General features: G+C 39.5%; 1 protein-coding gene across 1 annotated transcript in view; it reads right to left on the reverse strand.

Moving 5' to 3' along the window:
• cdh13 (cadherin 13, H-cadherin (heart)) overlaps positions 1-20,801 on the reverse strand; it is a 385,568-nt gene that overhangs the window by 231,612 nt on the left and 133,155 nt on the right. The window contains exon 4 of the mRNA XM_079681783.1: positions 7,126-7,239. Within this exon, the coding sequence (XP_079537909.1) occupies positions 7,126-7,239 (114 nt within the window). The remainder of the gene's footprint in view (positions 1-7,125; positions 7,240-20,801) is intronic.

A 20,801-nucleotide genomic window follows, 5' to 3' on the forward strand; every position in this document is an offset into this window, starting at 1 on the left:
ACTGCGGCGGTAGGGGAGAAGGATGGACGGATACAGGTAAGAGGGGAGGATGGATGGCATTTTCAGGGGGACCATTTGGGGCCACAATGAAGGAATGGGGAGAAATAATTCATGTCATGCTCTGTGCGTCCATTTCCTCACATGAATATATTAAAGTGCTATAACATGGGCTATATCAGCTACACCCATAGCAGGTCAATAGCGTACTGTGGAAATAATTTGTGACCAAACGTATCGGATAAGTCTTGCTCCTCACTGTAATCTGCCTGTAGTTCACCAAGGGGAGGAATCTGCACAACCCCCTGTGGACTACAGTTGTCCATCCTGGCATCTCCAGGCCCTTGAGTAGCTTCACAAGGACCACATTGAGCACAGTGCTGCTATGTGCTGGGGGCCCAGGTTCTGTGCTGTGGTCATGCTCTCCAGGGAGCAATTATCTATTATATGCAGGGCTCCGAATGGAATATCTTTTTATGTTGGTGTCTGCCAGGCATTGTGAGATACGGTAGATCTTGTAGCGCCCGGTCTTATCTAGAACAAAGCTACTTGACACGTAGAGATGCATCACAGCTTCGTAACCCATGGTAAGATAAATGTAGAGCCTTACACAGGGTCCAACATGAATGGTTGTTGGTTGACCATTTGTCTTAAAGGAGAACTATCATGCAAAATGCACTTTGTGATGTCTTTTATACATAAAGATGTGTCCCTGGTGTGTCAGGGAACTCACGCAGCGTCAGAAAATAAAATCCTCTCTCTTTTCCTCTGTACCTAAATCTCTAAAAACGGGGGTACAACGGAGCTGATCCAGATTTGCATCCGATATGACGTAATATCGGAAATGTGGACCCACGGCACTATCAGAAAGTTGCTATCAGAAACAATGCCCGACTGTTTTGGACGTAATATGGTCGGAGTTTACATTAGCATCGCTAACCTGTACTGGAGAGCATGTGTGTGAAGAAGCAGGAAATAAAAAGGAACTCACCTTGTGGTATAACCGACAAGAGAGAAAGCCTTTGAGCTCCATACTGTTTCAGAAATAATCCTTGATAATCCATGATATGGCGTTTCATCACGGCAGTATTTCGTTTAGTAGCTGCCGGGTCGCGCATGAGCTCAGACGCCTCCTTTTTTATTTTTTATCCATTTTTATTTTGTAAAGCTTTATACCAAAAAATCAGCACTTTTGAAACATGAACTGAAATAGATGAATATAAGGCATGGCTAGAATGGGTTATCTGTTTGGTATTTTGAGCAAAACACTTCATGTACATTTTCTATTTCAACATGTATATTTTCTATTTTCTTTTTTGTCTTTTCTTGTTTATTGTAAAATGCCTTGTCTTTTATGCTGCAACAAAAACAATTTTCAAAATTGGGATCAATGAAGTACCATCTCATCTTATCTTATCTTGTAGACATGTTTTTTGTATATTTGTATATATCTGAGACCTATGCTATTGCCTACAAATAGCATGATAGGTGCACTTTGAGAAAACTCAGGTAATATGATGGACCTGGAAAATGAAACTGCTGTTTGTTTTCAGAGGAAATTAACAGAAGAGTTATTGGAGGAGTTCCATGCGTTACTTAAGGAGACACAATTAATAATCCGCCTGTGAAATAATAGGCTGTGTCACATCTTATTTGGCCTGTTCAAGAGGGGTCGAAGGGAAAAGTAAAATCTTTCATCAGTGACAAAACAATTAATATTGCCAGGCAATACAATAGCATGCTTTGGAGAATCATGCGGGTCTTGATCTCTGAGAATTTGAAGTAATGATATCATAAAATGCTCACTTCTCTTTTTTGCAGTTTTAGCATTGCCTTGGAGACTGCAGGGCTGATTAACTTCAGAATATAAACAAATTAACCTTAATGAAAAACTGCGATGTTACAAAATAGTATATATTATATTTTCTCATAACAGGCTATAATGAGTTAAACTGGCTGTATGCCTGATTACCAGATCCTGGTGCTATCTACTAGTGCAGGACCTCTGGCCTTTCCAACTGGAAATATATATTGATTCTGTTAAATGCTATAACTCTTTATTAAATAACAACTTTGGTTTAAGCTTGTATATTTGTTATTTTCTTACCGGAAGGTGATTAAGTGTGGAATTTCCACCACACTTGCAAACAGAGATGACCTCATGCTATATCTACACTGTGAAGTTGTAAAGTTGCGACGCTATCATGGTAACAAAATATGTCCACAGACACACACTGACTTACAAGGTGAATATAATACCAGCGTCGCTGTTGCCGCTAGTAATAAAACATTTCTTTGCGTGAGTGACCTTTTCTTTATTTATCACCTGCAGCAATTTATGAAACATAAAAACATTTAAAACTGAATTATCATGTAAGACAACCTTGAATAACTTTAAGGTTGTTTTTGTTTGTGCTTGGGCCTTTGTTATGTCATTCAAGTACCTTTAATAACATATAATGTTATTGAACTGAGAATGGGGGAAAACTATAGGTAACAAAATAACCACATTCACACATACTTTTTAAAGAGATTAGAATCACAAGAGAAACCTCTCAAGTATCAGGACATGTTGGCATTTCAACCTAATGGTGATTTAATCTCCTCTAAAATGTATATGAGGGACATTTTCTAGCCTCAAAATGTGATGTATTTATTATGTTTAACACTTAATGGGAAAGAAATTACTTGATGCAATACTTCAGGAAATAAATGACTTTTCTGACTAACTTGCAATGCCTTTCCTGAAGTAGTATAGTACTTGTTTGTGCTAGAAATAAACATGAACATCTATATGTGTTCATCATAATCAGTAAGATGACTTAATTGTTCTGACCAGAACCACATTCCTTTGTAATGATTGCTCTTACATGTAGAAGCATTCTATAAAACAGAAGTGTGATCATATGAGCTTATGTACTGTATTCCTAAGCGCATTTATGCATGGCCACCTGAATTCAAATACATACTGACACGTTATTTCAAGCCTTTATAACGTTATTGAATGCACACATGAACACAGTTTGTGTGTTGAATATTATGTGATGCTCACGATAGCCGATTTTGCTCTTACATTAGTTATTTGCCCTGAAGCCAAAGAAAAGTTATCCTCGGCTCTCTGAACAATGGTTCGGTGGTTAACCTCACATTATTCATCACCCATGCTCAAACATTTCAGACAATTTTTAGATGATCGTTTCATATATCCCTACATAAAGGATCCCACAGAATCTAAATGAGCCCCTCTGAAAACATCCTGACCAGGATTACCAAAACATCTGCTGCCACACTGTTGAGTAAACAAGATAAACATTGAAAAAAGTCAGGAGATTACATCATCATAACAAAAAGTGTAAGAGAAAAACCTTGAAGCTGCCCTAAATACTTCCAATCTTCCTGCACATTTCCAACAGGGTGTAATTGATTGTGCAGCACCTCTTGTCACCCTCTGTCTGAAACCAGAGCCCAGTCTGTTGTGATTGGTTAACCCCTTAGAGATGTCCCGCCTCTTAGCCTATCACGTACACTGTGTTAGAGCGCTAGCCAATAGAAGCAAAAGTGTTACACTGTGATGTCAGTATGTTTCAGGCAGAGCGGGGGTGTGTTGGGGAGCAACATCTGCTGGACAGAATACTGTGGGATACTAGCCTTTGCAGACCATTTACATGCACAAAAACCTATAAAACAAATCAATGTTCTGTGTTTGCTACTAAGATCAGGCAACAGTATGTATTTCAAATGTGTAATTCCACAATCAATGATTCTGTCATTTGTTGGTGTGTAATACACAGCTCTTCAGTTACATAAGTAAATATTAGGAACCTGTTAAGCCCGAGAGACCCTGGTACCGGGGCACTGCCGCAACATCTTGCAGGAAACAGTGTCTGAGGGCATGTTCATTTAATAAACTATGAATGTTTTATATCCATGTAACGGGAAGAAACTCATCTAACTGATCATTTTAATTATTTAAAAAAAACTAAAAACACAATGCTAACACTGAGCCTCTGAATTAGCAACGAGCGAAAAATGCTAACAGATCACTTTACCGAAATTCGCTCACAAAACCTTATTATTTATCTTTGCTGCACATCCAACACATCGGTTCACATCGTGAGGGGACACAGAATAGAAGGGTACCCTCATTATCACTCAATTATACGAACTCGCGGAGATAATAACAAGAACAGACATCAAAACATGTGGCGCTAGGTAGCTAAAAACGCTAACATGGCTCACCTGTGTCATAGTCTGTTCAAAAGTGGTCTTCAATGACATTAAAACGATAAAAACGCTGCTGAAGTTAATCTATAGGTTAATCCAATGTGTCTGTGTCCCTTTGAAATTATTTCTGATAATCCATAATCAGTAAACCTGCGTTTCCATTTCTAGAAGTCAGAGCTAGAGACAGCTTCATTCTGGTGCAAAACTGCGTGCGCGAAGCCCCCACCTTTTTGTTTTACCATGTGTGTGAGTGGGGAGATTCCCCTTCAAGTCTATTGGCTCTAACGATCAGAAAGAGATGTCAATCACCAAAATCGACCAATGGGTTCCAGAGAAACGGTAAAACTCCCATTTCCACCCAAATCACCTCAGAGGTTTTTTGCTAAACCTCTCTAAAAAGGTCAAATGTCACTTGTTTTGCATCAATCTTGATACAGGGTACTTATTATATGTTGTACTTTGGATTCCTAAAGCGTTTAGTCTACCTTACCATCATCCAAGGGTAGTTTTCAATATAAGTACAAAATACATTTTGGACGGACACTATAATTTACAGTTTTTTACCATGTTCAATCTGAATTTACTTTAAAATAAAAAACATCTATATTGATTCTGACTTTTCTACATCCAACTCACAGGTTTATCATTACTTTGAGAAAAAATATTATTAATGTAACCCTTTTAGAAGGGAAGATATGGTCATTTGTTCTGGGAATGTTCTTTTCGAGCCTGAGACCTGAAAAACCGGCTCAGGGCTAAACAGGTTAATTAAAGATTGTCTTGTTTTCCAGATCCCCGATTTCAGAACTGGTTAAAGCTCCACTTAGAAGGTAAAAATGGCAGCAGCATGTACAAGGGGATTACTTAAATTATAAGAATGACTGTGAATAATTGATCAAAGCCTCCATTTATTATATTTAGTTTACCTGCAAATTGTCACATTTATTTCTTCTGAGTCATTGCCAACATTTAAAAATATATATATATCTAAAAGGAAAATATGTGTCATTATATTGAATGGTTTAAGGTAAACCCGACCTGCGGCTGACATCAAGGATTACAATGCTGCATCCTGAATTCAAACCACATGCATCGCAAAAGTAAACAAAAACAGCAGCCTTGTGAAACTCTCTCCATTTGTGACTGATAAAACAGCCCACCTCTTGTCTTTGTATTAAGTGGCCAATAATGGAAGCTTTTACTGTGTTTACTAATCAGAGCAATGTCATGTTAAAATGTCTGAGCAAGGAAAAAAACACTTCAATATGGATTGACTTTGACTAGTTTTCACTCTATGATAAAGTGATTATTTTCAGGAATGTATTCACACAACCCTTTTTTATCGTAAACAAAGAAAAAGGGCTTCTCTTTTCAGCAAGCAAAGCCATTATAGTATTGCTGTTAATTACACCCACACTAATAACACTTTCTGTTTTGTTTAGATGCTGGCAGAATGTCCTGAATATTTGTTAAATCTGTATTCAGCAAGTATTAATGTTTTAAAGATGGAGGGTTCTCGCTCTGTTTCCAGTGAGTGACATGCCCTTTGATCTGGGACAGCAAGTCAGTCACTGTCAGATGTAGATACGGAGTAAAGTATTATTTTGCATAGATAGGTTATTTGGCCATTGTGTAGCAGAGAACAACAGCAGCAGTCTGAAGATTTGTATGCAAAACTTCTGCAGGCACTAAACTTTTTTATTTAAAGGGCAGCAAAGCAGCAGAATTCTGCTTAAGGGATTTTGTAAATGTGTAGAATCTACATCAAATGTAACTTGTAAATGAATACCTTTTACATTTTATATTTACATTTAGTTGTGCATGCCCTTTTATCTAATAGTGTTTTATTTTATTGTTGTTTGTCTCTATCTTCACTTTTGCTGTAACCATGTTCATTTCCCCTCTGTGGGATAATAAAGAAATTCTGATTCTGATTCTGAAATGGTGACCAAATAATTGTGCAAGTGAAAGACGCACAAAGAGCTCTGATTGAAATGTGCCTGTGTTTAAGCTCAACTGAGGCTAAAACTAATTTAGAACAATACAATAGGCTTAGGTTAGGGTTAGGCTTAGCCCTTAACCTTTCTGTTGGAGCTATTCATTGAGGTATGTTATTTAGTAGGGAGTAGGATACTCTTGCCAGAACATTGAAAATGTTTCCTGCGTAAGAACTGCTTAATGTTGCCGCAGCGGCAGTTTATTTTTTAATTACATTTTCAGTTTAATTTCTTTATTTTGCCGCTAGTAAAAAACCTTGCCGTTAAAGCAGATAACTTTGGTTGATATTCTATAAGGATGTATACAACAGCGGAATCTGAACATTTTCCCTGAAGGCTGTACTGGACAACAGCTTTACCATTTGAGTATCAGAGTAACTGTTTCACTGCCATTTGATGAACATTAACAAAGTTAAATTCAGCCATATCTGCATGTGCGTGGAACAAAATATTTCAGATTGTTTTCTGGATAACAAACAAAAACATTGGGATATTAATGAGACTTTAAAAGGCAAATTCAATTATGACTGATGGCCAGTACAGGCAATGACTGATACTACTTCCGTATTGAGTAGAAAACGGAGCATCACGTTTTCCATATAGGATTGGCCTTTTATCTGGAATAAGTTGTGTTTTTGTAAAACAGCCAATGTAAAAAGACAGTCATTACACTAAAACAAAAAACTAAAATACTATGGAGTGATTGAATTGTATGTCTGTGTGTGTCCTGTAGCTGTGTATATGACATCAAAACCTTTGAACCTTTTGAGATCAATTCTTTGATCATGTACGATAGGCCTTTTCCTGTCTTTTGGCTAAGGAATTACTTTTTCTTGTTATGACAAAGAATGACTTAGATTCTGTCGGGGAATCACCTGCGTTTATGAGAGGACCATCTGTCACTTACCTTGCCAATGACCCTGGGGAAGGGAGCTCTCTGGTTCTCAGTTATGATCATAGGAGGGACCAGCAGGGATCTCTTTGAACGGGATGGGACCATGTTGCCGACACCCAGAATGTCCTAAAAGACAATGGAAGAGAACAATATTGTTGAACTTTGAAATAACAAATATTTTATATTTCATGCATGTAAGCCTTTCCTTAAATTATTACACCTGTATATTGGCTTGAACAACATTTAACACACGCAGCAAGCAGTAAAGTTTGCATTTTGGTTAAAACATATATTTATTTTGGAGTGATTCCCAATTTCGAGTAGCAGGAACTATATGAAAAGGAATACAAATATTAACTTGGGTTTAATCAGCCCATATGTTCAATAAGGGGATAGGAGCGATGCTGGATAACAAATCTTTAAAACAAAACAGGGGAAACCAAGCCAAAAACATTTGCAAAACTGAAGAAATGAGAGATGACAAGGTTTGGGCAGAGCAACTGAGTTGTTCATGCAGAAAGAGCCAATCTGAAATGTTATTTTTGCTCTTGAGAGCACAATAGCATAATCTAATTTAATGTTCCACTCTCCTGCTGTTGTCAACAAGGATGTGGTTGTTACTGTATAATATAGCAAGAGATTTCCCGCTCTTTTCTTTACTTATAGATCACTTATACATTTAGGGTAAATCCTGCCTACTGACAAGGAGGTGATGATCTATGGGGGTGGTGGCAGGCTGAAGGGTGTCTGTACACCTGGACACCAGCCGAGAGATATTAAATACACACACAGAGACAAACACACACACACACACACACACATTAATAAAAAAAAAAATCTTGAATCTCAATCTCTCTATATATATAGCAGCCATTCCATTCCAGTGTCTGTTGAATTCCAATAAAGAGAAATATTCTAGATTAAATCTATAGAAAAAATAAAACAAATGCATTTTACTCAAACACATACCTATTAAAACCATAGAAACTGCAGTTTCTGCTGCAGTGGTCTCTTATGTTTTAAACTACTTAACATTCATTTTGTTAAAATGTATTTCAGTTATTCTGTCATCCTGTACACATTTCTTTTTCAATTACTCTGGCTCTGTTTGCTTCTTTCACGCCCAATACCTTGAGGTTTCATTTTAAAAAGGGTTGGAAAAAGTGTCATTCACACACTGTAGGTGCAATTCTACAGTGAATTTAGAGGCAACAGTTTGCCTCTAATTTGGCAAAAACAAATACTTAGAGAAAGAAGCTAAGGTGTATCTGTCATGATTGAGATGTTACTTTTCATCAAATTCACTTTTCCCTAATTCTCCAATAAAGCATCAATTAAGAGTCAGTATTTTTCCTAGTGTACACTCTCAGCAGGGAACTTGTAAATCCAAAATCCCCCAACCATTGCAAGAGTGCAACATTTTGTATGATGGATCTCGGGATATTGATCACCTGCTCAAAGACTTGTAATGCAAATGTGGTGTACATAAAAATAAAATAACTAAATCTTTCTAGGTAAATTTAACGTAGAAACATCAAACCACTGAGCCTATTATAACCACTCTTTGATGCGCACCACAAACAGCAATTGGAAGCTAAAAACAATCAATGTTGAGATTAAAAAGAGAAACTCTGCACCTTCAATTAAATGTATGTTCATGTGGTCTCCCTTTTCGCTGCTAAGACAATGAGTGCCTCTTTTCTTCTTTTATTATAAAAAAACAATTACTTGATCAAACATTTTTTTGAAATTAAACAGTTACTATGTTTAACACACATCTGGTCGGCCCCATGCCACCACAGTCCTTGTCCACACAGAGCCAGTCACTTCCTAAACGTTGAGCACAATGACCGAACAATGAGAGAGAGAAAGAAACAGCACAGCAACAAGCCCAGTCATTGAGCCCCGTGTACAGTTTCAATATCAAATAGAAAACACTGACCTCAGGTTTGTCTGCTTTAATTTGCAATGCAAATAGTCTCTTTTGTCCTTCATCTTTTATAGCCTACTGTACAACCAATTGACAATATGCACTGCACACAGGTATGGTTGTGAATGTGTGTGTGTTTGTGTGTGCAGGGGACTGTTTGCGTTTATTGTTCACACTCCTGTTCTCGGCTGACAGGGACTCTGGCAGCACTCTCACCCTTGTCAGAATGACGGAAAGAGAACAGGTAAGGGGGGAAAACTGAGCCATTTGTTTACAGCACAGCGGCGACACTCTGACATTGAGGGCAGCGGCTAACACTCCCACACCTAAACGCCTCACTTGTCCACCTCCACCAGCTGCATAGGTCAGAGGGAACACAATGTCACAGTATTCATAAACACAACCCGACCAGAACAAACCAAAGACACACTGAGCGGTCTCTAAAATGGCCACTCTTATCGAACCCACTGGGGGATGACCTTCCAAATGTCAAAATCTAAAAGTGGACCTGAAGCAGTTAAACAGAACACTGCACAAATCTGTGAGACATTAGAATACCTACTTTGTGTCTAAAGAGCACAGTCAGTGGTGTGTGTACATACTATATGGAACCGGTTCACAAGCGAGATTATGGGACTTTTAAGTGTTTCCTGTAAAAACCTGGCCTGAGTGTGAAGCCCGGGAATGAGCGCCTCAATCCCATCACGCACAGGTCTCAGCTGTGGGATATTTGTAAAGGAGGTAAGAAGAGCTTGGGAGGCACCATGAAGTATTTTTAACGGCTGGATGTGAGGACAGTTGACAGGGGTTAGGGCTGAGATAAATCGCTCTGTCAAATCCTCGTCTTCCCTGAGCTGAGATACAGTGGACATATAGAGGGAGAGATGGCGCTTTAAAACCTATTAATGTTCTGCAGGATGTCAGGACACACTCACAAAAATCTCCAGCTGGACACAGACATGTTTCCAGCTCGCTACGGGGTCTTCTGATAACAGGCAGCCTGCTTCCTTTCCTCTCACCTTCTTACCTGCCACTTTGCTGTTCTCCCACGTTCCTTTCTCTCACTTAGCGATAGCTTTCTTTCACACATCCTCCCTCTGCAGTCTTGCATGTTGTGATGAATGATGTTCTCACAGGTTGGTGACACCGTAAGAGACGAAAGCTATGAATGTTTAATGTCTCCTGTTCATAAATTACTGCTGCGCCATCCACCTTGATCCAGCTTGAATACATTTGCTCTTCTATCTCTGTCTCTCAAATGATTATTAAGGCATTTCCGTGTACTGAGTTGCAAGTTTCATCAGAACAAAATGTAATCTCTTGAGGAAGATTAGAATATATTTGAACAGTCACAAAGGAGGGGGAAAATCCCCATAATGCAGAATGTAACAATTGATTTACTCAAGTATTACTGTTCTGCTAATTTGAGGAACTTGTAGTTCATGTGAATATTTCCATATCATGTCTTTCACAGGGAAAATTAGTTTATTTTACTTATTTAAGTCTTAAAACTTTAGTTTGGGGTTACTTTACATATAATAACGTATAAATAAGATGTTTTGCATGAATTCAACTTTAATGTTTTTCCATGCTTTAATGTTCAAAAAGGTCTCTATTTTCTTATACTACCTGTGCTGCAGCACCTCTTTTCGCCCTCTGTCTGAAACCCAAGCCCAGTCTGCTCTGATTGGTTAGCTGGCCGGGTCTGTTACTGTTAATTGGTCAATTGGTCTAGTTACTAAATTATATGTGTCAGAGACACTTGATTGGCAACTTCATTTATTTCTAATCATTTTGATGTGTTTGTATGTTTGGCCAATGGGTACTTGATAATGAACAATGACATGTTATTGATTTATTCATTTAACTAAAGTAAAGGATCTATATAACTCTTTCAACACTGTGTACATGCATACACTGTATAATGTACTACCACAAGTGTATGGTTGCGTGAGGCTGTGTGTGTGAGGCACGGAAAGATGGAGCCTTTGTCATTGTCATCGCATGGCAGTAGAGTCACGTCCTTGTCCATTCTGCCAGTTTCACTATCAATGCTATATTGAGAAGTGTCATTACTCATTCCTGACAATGTGTTGGAGACCTGGTGAGAGATGGACAATATCAAGGCCAGCAGCGGTGGTGACAGGGACGTACAGCTATGTAATGTGGAATAAACTTGTGGATATGCAGCCATGTCATGCAATCAGTCAGTTACACACAGAGTGACAGCAGTTTGTACATTTGAAAAGTTCATATTATAAAAGCACACTATTCTGATGGCCTGTCCTTAAATGTTGGTGTCAACAGCACAATATGTCACACTTTGTTAGAGTATACTCAAGAAAGCATAAACACTTTTGATCTTAGTCAACAGAATGCAGTTAGAGACTGATGACTAATGCTTATTTCAAATATTCAATTAGCTGCATTAATTAACACTGTGCCAATGTGATTATGTGTACAATCGCACCTGCGACAGATAACGACGGTGTTGAGTGTGAAAGGAACAAAATCGAGACACAACTGTTTCAAAACAAGCTCATTATGAAATGAAGTCATGTAAAACGGCCCCTATTAGATGTAAATTCAACCTAATTGCACAAACATTTTGAACATAAATGTTTATTACTATACATTTGCATTATATGGTTTAGGTATTAGAGCACATTGCAGTAGCACATGCAGTGTCATGTTCAAGTGTTCTACCGCAACTATTTATCCTTTGCTGTTCAAACATGTCTGTTTTTTGTGAATTGGGTAAGAAAAGTATTGTTTGAATCTTGACCAGCATGCTTTGAGTTTATCACTGTATTAAATGTGTATTTATAAACCTTACATTTTCTCCAGACAGGTATAATATTTGAAATGTTTTAAGCATCCAGAAATGGTTCAGGTCTTCTTGAATTTGTTATCCTCCGTTGACCTGAAACAGTCATCAATCTGATGATCCACGTTTCCCTTGACACAGTCAGACTTCTCTCTCATGTGAAGCAGGTACAGCACCAAGAAGGGAAGCTTTCAAATACATCTACACTGTAAAATATTACCATGATTTCACAATATTTAGCTGTAATATTTTTACAATAAATTACTGTTTAACCACTTTACAGTCTTTACCTGTGATGTTCACAATATAACACTGTAATTTTGAATTTCACAGTGAAATCAATACAAGCACAGTTAATTACTGTGAATGTACAGGATAAATGATTACCAGGATTTCACAACATGTTACTGTATTATTTTACAGTGAAATACTGTATTAAGACCATCCTCTGTGATAACACAAAAAAATTAAGGGATTTTCTTGCTTTTATTTTGTTTCTTTTTTGGTTTTGGTTTTGTTTTGTTTGTCTACCCTCCCTCCCAAATGTAAAGCATCTTTGGGTTCAAGAAAAACGCTATAGAACTATAATTTATTATTATTATTATTATTATTATTATTATTATTATTATTATTATTGCTCTTGCTTCGCTTTAAATACTCCTTTCAAATATTTCTTTCTTTAGTGCAGGTTTTACTTACATTGAAAGGGGCACCGCTGCATGTGCCTTAAAATAAATGAGGCAACATATACATCTATGTAAAATTGAAATTGTTGTCTTTGGCTTATTGCTTTCAGGTGCTTCCTGGGCATTAATCCTGAGACGGGCTCGAAAGCCAAAAAGAGGCATGGCAATTTAAACCCCCTTGTCAGCACATTCTTCTATAAAAACTGTTGACTTTGAGTGGATGTCTGTGTAGACATGTGATACGTGCTCCCCTCCTCCTCCTTCTTTTCTGTCTCCCTGCTGCGCAGGTGCACCTGGTCTGCCCCTGGCTCCGCCTCTGCCCAGGTGTTCCTAATTCCACTCAGCCGTGTATATATAAAGAGAAGCTGGAGGAGAAGGATGTCTCGCCTATCCTAACGCCGGGAGACACTCTCCTTAGAATACCTCTTTGCTATTTTGAGCTGTAGGCCATATTTTTGAAGATGTGTTTATGTTTAGCCTGGAGGACCTTGTAGTCCAGTTTTCGCGGCTTTATTTTGTTCCCCATAGGGTTACTGGTTGGGGGAGGGAAGCTCTGGGTCCTACGGTCCGTGGTGTGGCTGGCTCGGGTTCCCTCTTTCTGTTTGTTCCTTTTGGACAGTCCTCCAGACCTCTTTTTGTTTCCTGTTTTGCTTGTGTGAGCAAACGGCTGATTATCAATAAATGCTCGTTACCAAGTAATGGTTATTGCGTGTATTCTTTCATGTTGCGGGTCTCAACACGAGCCACTACTGCGGAGTAGAGGTTGGGGCCGTAACAACATGTCCAAGACACTATGAAATGCACTTTGCACTTCAATGGAGTAATAAAAAGTTAAAATGGGCATTTTCTTTGATTTTCTTTGTTGATTGAGCTGATTGAATTGTGTAGTTATGGTAAAATATATTATCGTATTATTTACATTTTTATATTTACAGTAAATTATTGGCTACTGTGTTGCATTACTTCTACTGTAAAAGTGTGAAAATACAGGTAATTACTGTAATTTATGTACAGCAATACCACAGCTCTGTACTGCTATATCACAGTAATGCCATGGGCATGGCAACTGTAAAGTCACAGTATTTAGTTTTACTTGTATTAAAATGTACTGTAAAATATATACAGTCAAGTACTGTGAAATATTTACAGTCAATTAATGTGAAATATTTACAGTCAATTACTGTGAAATCCATGCATCTAGTAGCCAGTAGTTTACTGTAATTTTACAGCCAAACATTTTACAGAATATACTTCTACTCCACTACATTTTGGAGGGAAATAATGTACTTTTTACCGAACAACAATTATTTAACACTCATAATCAATTGCTCTTTTGTACTGTACATATAAATCACATTATAAGCTTTAATGATTTGAGGCAGTGCTGTGCTACTAAGGTACCCAGTATGATAAAAAGTAACTAAGATTGGCTCAAGATTGAAAAACAACAACAATAAATGCTTGACATGTATTTTTTGGAGGAAAAAAAAACTGAAAAACTATTTTTCTATAAATATGATACTAGAAAATAGCCTATATTGATACATGAAGTACATTTACTTCATGTATCAATAATGCTGATTACACATAAAAGGAATATGCTGTCGTATATATCTAATAAGTGACATGCCATGTATGGTGGTGCAAGCACAAAGTTGTAAGAGAAGATAACAAATTGAAAAATTGTAAAAAGAAAAATGTCACAAAACTATTTAACATTAAAGAGAATAATGACAAATATTTATAACAAATGTATCACAAACTGCAGTAAATTTGAGATGAACATTACATTTTGCTAATCATACTTCTGTACTTCTACTTAATTATCAATTGAGAACATTTATTTGCAATGCGGTAAGTGTTCCTACTTTTTCTCAAGTGAAGCATGTGGTATATTTGTATCACTGCACGCTTTATTGTGTAATTGATACTTTTAATATTTCACCTGGTGTGAAACAAAACCTTGTAAGAATTAGCACAGCCTTTTCTGAATTATAAACATCTATTTTTTAAGGTGAAGGTCTGTTTTTCTGCTCTTGTAAATCAACATAACATTAAGCCATTGTGCTCCTATAAAGCACTCAGTCCCATGCATACAAGCTTAGCAACATTTGTAAATTTGCAGATAAATTAAGCAATTTGAGCAAAATATGGAGGAGCCGATGTAAAGGCAGACAGACAATAGACAAAAGGCGGTAAACAGAATTAAGAAATGAGCTACAGAACAAGCTAAGGAGAGATAGCGTGAGTGGGATGGAGACAGAGAGAGGAAGATTATTGGTGTTGTTTGGTACAATGAGAGATGCTGTGCTGTGGATGCGAGCTGTCACTTCTTAGTCATATCCAGAAAGCCTTACTGAACATTGAAGGCTTGGTAAGAGAAAATCTATTTGCAATTGCAGACTGAGAATTTTGCTCAGGATGCAATATTACATTTCATTCAGTGTGTGAAAATGCATAAAACATAACAAAAGCAAAATAAATAGGCTTTTGGACTTGGATTATTTTGCCTCTTATCAGTTGTTGCATGTGAATGGTGCCTGGCAATGCCTCCATGAAGGTAAGAAAATGTTCTGCATAACTGTTGTTCTGCACGACACAGCCAAAATAACACGGAATAATACACAAACAAGTCCATATCTAGGAGCGCGCATTTCATAAACTGAAATGCATTCTTCCATTAATTCACATATTGATCGGTTGCAGAAAAAAAGCAATAGAAGGGGAATAAATTACGCTTTCAATTCTGAGTTTTGCTTATAATAGGAATCATTCATCAGTCGCCTCGCTCCCTCTGGGGCTGTGTTACAGCAAACTAACAGCTCGCACGGAGGAATTAAAAACTGATTTTCTCCACCTTCGCTCACAGCACTTATCAATTATCAACAGCCAATAGTTCTTGCCACGATAACATTAGTTATGCCAATAAATTCACCATGGAATATTTCCGCTCTGCGTTAGAGAGGAAACAAAGAGAGCTGTTGACAGGCGTAAAACAAAGAGATTTTATTTCTTAAACACAAAAAAAAAAACGAAGCTATTCTGCGGTGCAATAATTGAAAAACAGGGAAGAGGCATCAAGGCAGCTTGACTACCATGATCTCAGATGAGAGATTTAAAGCTCAGCTTCCCAGCAGAGTCATTCCACAAGTCAAACCCCTGGCTTATTGAAACAAGCTTTTTAACATGCCATGAGTTAGTTACAGATTCTTTAGAAGCGGCTGCCGCTCTGAACTCGTGTTTGATGGGCCACTAGAGACGGCGTGGGGTGGGGGGGTGTGGTGGCGGGGCTAGAGGATATGGACAGAGAAAGGGACAATACATTTCTTGATAATATGGGTCCCAGAGCGTGAGGAGCTTCAGCAGATTAATTGATAGTGAAATAATGAGAGCTTCTAATCACCCTGCTTCACTAGAGGACTCCTCCTCTCTCATATTATTCTTTTTTGCTTTAGGATGTCTTCCTCTCTGCCCGGCTCCTCCGACAATCTTTTTTTCCATCTTTGTTTGTCTTGCTATCCTTTGCCTAATTCATGCACTTTGTGACAGTGTGTCCTCACTAATTAAAAGTTAAGCAAATATGCTTTGGGAGAGACAGAGACATTAAAGCATTTATCCACAGGACAGATAGAATACTTAATCATTTCCCCTGAGACAGTTTGATGGCATCTCACATTTAAGGAAAGACTAAATGGTTTGAATTGGGTTTAACTTTGATTCAAACAATTGTACAAATACTAAGAGCTTTACTAGGGGTAATTGTATTAGGGTTAACTTTAAAAACCTCTGTTACTAGGGTTTATTCTGAAATGTGACTGTAAAAAGTGCACTACAAAAGGCCTGAAGGCTCAACTGATTGTTTGAAGTGACAGAGTATCTACTGGTGCCCATCAGCTGCAGAGAGTTAAGTAATTAAAGGGGCTTGGGCCCACAGCTGTGACAACTCAGCAATCAGGACTGGTGTCCATTTTAGGCAGCACCTTCCTGGAGCGTCAGCCAGACTGACAAAGACAATAGAGGCCTGCGGGAGTCACGACGGAGGCAAAGAGGAGGCAAATCCTACTTTGACTGAGCTAAGTATCGCTGGTGTTTTTTATCCCCTCATGCTAAAAACATGTGTATATTCTCCATTCCTGTTCATGTGTCTTCCCACAATTATCACTGGCCCTGTGCATCTTCTAATCGATATAACTGGCCTCTTCTCGTCCATCCCACATGCTCCACTGAGATCCAACATCTAGTTTCAGGGGGCCTGTGGAACTGCCAGTCAGCTGTTCCTAAGGCTGACTTCATCTCTGGCTACGCTTCCCTGCAGTCTCTGGATTTCCTTGCTCTCACGGAGACCTGGATTACTCCATCCAACACATCCACCCCAGCAGCTCTCTCCACAGCATATTCCTTCTCCCTTACACCCAGACCCTCTGGCAGTGGAGGTGGCACTGGTCTCCTGCTCTCTCCTAACTGGAGCTTTTCCCTCTTCAAGCTACCTGACTTCACTCCTTCCACCTTTGAATTCCATGCCGTCACAGTAACCCATCCTATACAATTAACCATTGCTGTTCTCTACCGTCCACCAGGTGCCTTGGGGGACTTCTTGGAGGAATTAGATAATCTCCTCTCACAAATCCCTGAAACTGGCCCTCCCGCTGTACTTCTCAAAGACTTCAACCTCCAGACAAAGAAGATAGCTGAATTAACATTTATTTTAACCGCCTTTGCTTTCTCACTGTCTCCATCCCCACCAACTCATAAAGCTGGTACTACTGGATCTCATATTCTCAAGGAACTGCACTACTTCTAACCTCTCTGTAAACCCGCTCCACACATCCGATCACTTCTTCATTTCATTCGCTCTACCCCTTTCCAAACATAACAAACTAATCTCTTCTATTTCTGAACCTGTCCGCCGTAACCTCTGTTCCCTCTCCCCCTCTACCTTTGCCTCATCGGTGCTCTCAGCCCTCCCTTCCTCTGACTCGTTCCAACTCCTTCCTCCAAACTCTGCTGCAGAAACTCTCCTCTCTACTCTCTCATCCTCTCTGGACTCTCTCTGTCCTCTCACATCTCGGCAGGCTCGTCAGTCCCCTCCTGCTCCCTGGCTAAATGACGCACTGCGTGCTAATAGAACCATCCTTAGGGCAGCAGAGCGGAAATGGTGGAAATCCAAACAACATGACGACCTCCTAACCTATCAGGCTCTCCTCTCCTCTTTCTCTGCTTCCATCTCTCAGGCAAAAAGCATTTTCTTTCAAGATAAGATCCATTCTTTCTATTCCAATCCCCAAAAACGATGTGCTATCTTCTCCACCCTCCTGGACCCCCCCCCCCCCCCCCCCCACAAAGCCCCTTTCCCCTCCTCCCTTCTTCCAAGCGACTTTGTTAACTACTTTGAAAAAAGGTTGATGATATTCGCTCTTCTTTTTTCTGACTCACCTTTACTCACCGCTGGGTCACCAGACCCGCCTTTCACCCACACACTAACCTCCTTTTCCCCTCTCTCTCCAAGTGAGGTTCTTACCCTCGTTACCTCTGCCCGTCCTACCACCTGTCCTCTGGACCCTATCCCCTCAAACCTCCTTCAGACTATCGCTCCTGATATTCTACCGTTTCTCACCCGTTTCATCAACACTTCTCTAACTTCTGGTTACTTTCCAAACAGTCTCAACGAGGCAAGAGTAAACCCTCTCCTAAAGAAACCCACTCTCAACCTGTCTGATGTTATAAACTATAGGCCTGTCTCTCTCCTCCCGTTCCTGTCTAAAACACTTGAACGTGCTGTCTTTAAACAACTCTCCTGTTATCTCCATCAGAACAACCTTCTGGATCCGCACCAGCCTGGTTTCAAGGCAGGTCACTCAACAGAAACTGCCCTCCTTGCTGTGTCTGAGGAACTGCACACTGCTAAAGCAGCATCCCTCTCCTCTGTCATCATCCTTTTGAACCTGTCTGCTGCATTCGACACGGTGAACCATCAGATCCTCCTTCGCACTCTCCAAGAACTTGGAGTTTCAGGCTCTGCACTTTCCCTCCTCACCTCATACCTCAAAGACCGCACCTACAGGGTAACTTGGAGAGGGTCCGAGCCCGACCCTTGTCAATTAACTACAGAGGTCCCTCAGGGCTCAGTCCTTGGTCCCCTCCTCTTCTCTCTGTACACAAACTCGCTTGGATCTGTCATTAACCTTCATGGTTTTTCATGCTACTTGAGCAGGTCTCCCTTGAAAAAGAGATCAATGATCTCAATGGGATTCATCTGTATAAATAAAGGTTTGAATACCACTGCTACGCTGACGACACCCAATTAATTATGTCCTTTCCCCGCTCAGAGACCCAGGTTGTCGCACGCATCTCTGCTTGTCTAGCGGACATCCCTCAGTGGATGTCTGCTCACCACCTTAAGCTCAACCTCGACAAGACTGAACTGCTTTTCCTTCCGGGAAAAGATTGTCCCACTCTTGACCTAACAATCAGCATCGGCACCTCTGTTGTTTCCCCGCCTCAGACTGCAAGGAATCTGGGTGTGACCCTAGATAACAAACTGTCCTTCACTGCAAACATTGCTGCTACAACCCGCTGCTGCAGATACACGCTTTATAACCTCAGGAGGATACGTCCCCACCTGACCCAGAAAGCGACGCAGCTTCTGGTCCAGGCTCTCGTCATCTCACGCCTAGACTACTGCAACTCCCTCCTGGCTGGTCTACCTGCATGTGCCATCCGACCTCTGCAGCTCATCCAGAATGCAGCGGCTCGTCTGGTCTTCAACCTTCCTAAATTCTCCCACACCGCACCGCTCCTCCGCTCCCTTCACTGACTTCCAGTAACTGCTAGAATCCACTTCAAGACACTGGTACTTGCGTACCATGCTGCGAATAGATCTGGCCCTTCCTACATCCAGGACATGGTTAAACTGTACACCCCAGCACGTGCACTCCGCTCTGCGTCAGGCAAACGGCTCGCTGCACCCTCACTGCGAGGGGGACCCAAGTTCCCATCAGCAAAAACATGTATGTTTACTATCCTGGCTCCAAAATGGTGGAATGAGCTCCCTTTTGACATCGGGACAGCAGAAAGCCTACACATCTTCCGTCGCAGAAGAAAAACTAATCTCTTTCGACTCCACTCCGAGCAATACAATTACTAACAAAGCACTTATATACTAATAAAGGAATGGCTTATCTAAAGCTAGTTGAGTAGCACTTGAAATGTTTTGATTCTGTCTTCTTCAAGTTTGTATCTTCTTGGTCGAATGCACTTATTGTAAGTCGCTTTGGATAAAAGTGTCAGCTAAATGTAATGTAATGTTAATATGTTCTAACTATCATTGGATTTATGTTGTTGCAGAGTAACATGATGTACAATCTACTGAAGATAACAACTAGGGAATTGTTTCTGTCCTTATTAGTAAACATATTGAATCTTGCTTGCAGTTAGTCTATAGCCATTTTTCGATTTGTCCCAATCTTAATAATAATCAAAAATAAGACCTACGTTTTAAAGAAGCAGAATTTCCCTTCAGAGAGTGACTACACGTTTGAATGCTTGATAGATTATTACTTTAATATAATGTCTTTATAATAATTTGGAAATAGTTTTTGCAAAAATACAGAGAGTGTCAGCCTTTCTCGTGTCTCTGTTAGACGGCATAGCAGTGATTTGAACTAAACACTAACATCAGCATGCTAACATGCAACTGACAATGCAAACAAGCTGGCATTAAGCAGGTAAAAGTGCTCACTTACTGGCTTAATCAGAGGACAAACATTTGCTAATTGGCAAGAATGTACAGCTGAGGATACTGGGAATAGTGTTAGGTACGTAATCATAAGACAAAGTATTGGACAAAACCTTAACCTCATGGTGGTGCTAAATGAAAAGTCAGAGGATCAGAATACATACTATGGTGGCCACGAATGTGCCATTTCTTCAAAAAGAATTGTAGCTCTAAAGCAGGGATGTCACACCAATTTAATCTCAAGTGGGCTAAAACTATACTGCATGATAATAACTGATGAATAACAACTCAACAACATTTATTTTCAATTTCTTCAAAGAACACTTTTGTTTCCAATAGTTGGACATAAGCATGTTGGGTCTGTAATAGCAAAGCCAGTATATTGCCTACTACACTCATCTGGACAGGGCAACAACCAGTGGACAAAGGTTAGCAGTGCATTTAACTGAAAAATGGAAACAAGTACTTATTTTCAAACCTTGCAAAGACATCCTATTGCACCCATTGACA

The sequence above is a fragment of the Notothenia rossii genome, assembly GCF_949606895.1.
Source record: "Notothenia rossii genome assembly, chromosome: 5".
Lineage (NCBI taxonomy): Eukaryota > Metazoa > Chordata > Actinopteri > Perciformes > Nototheniidae > Notothenia > Notothenia rossii.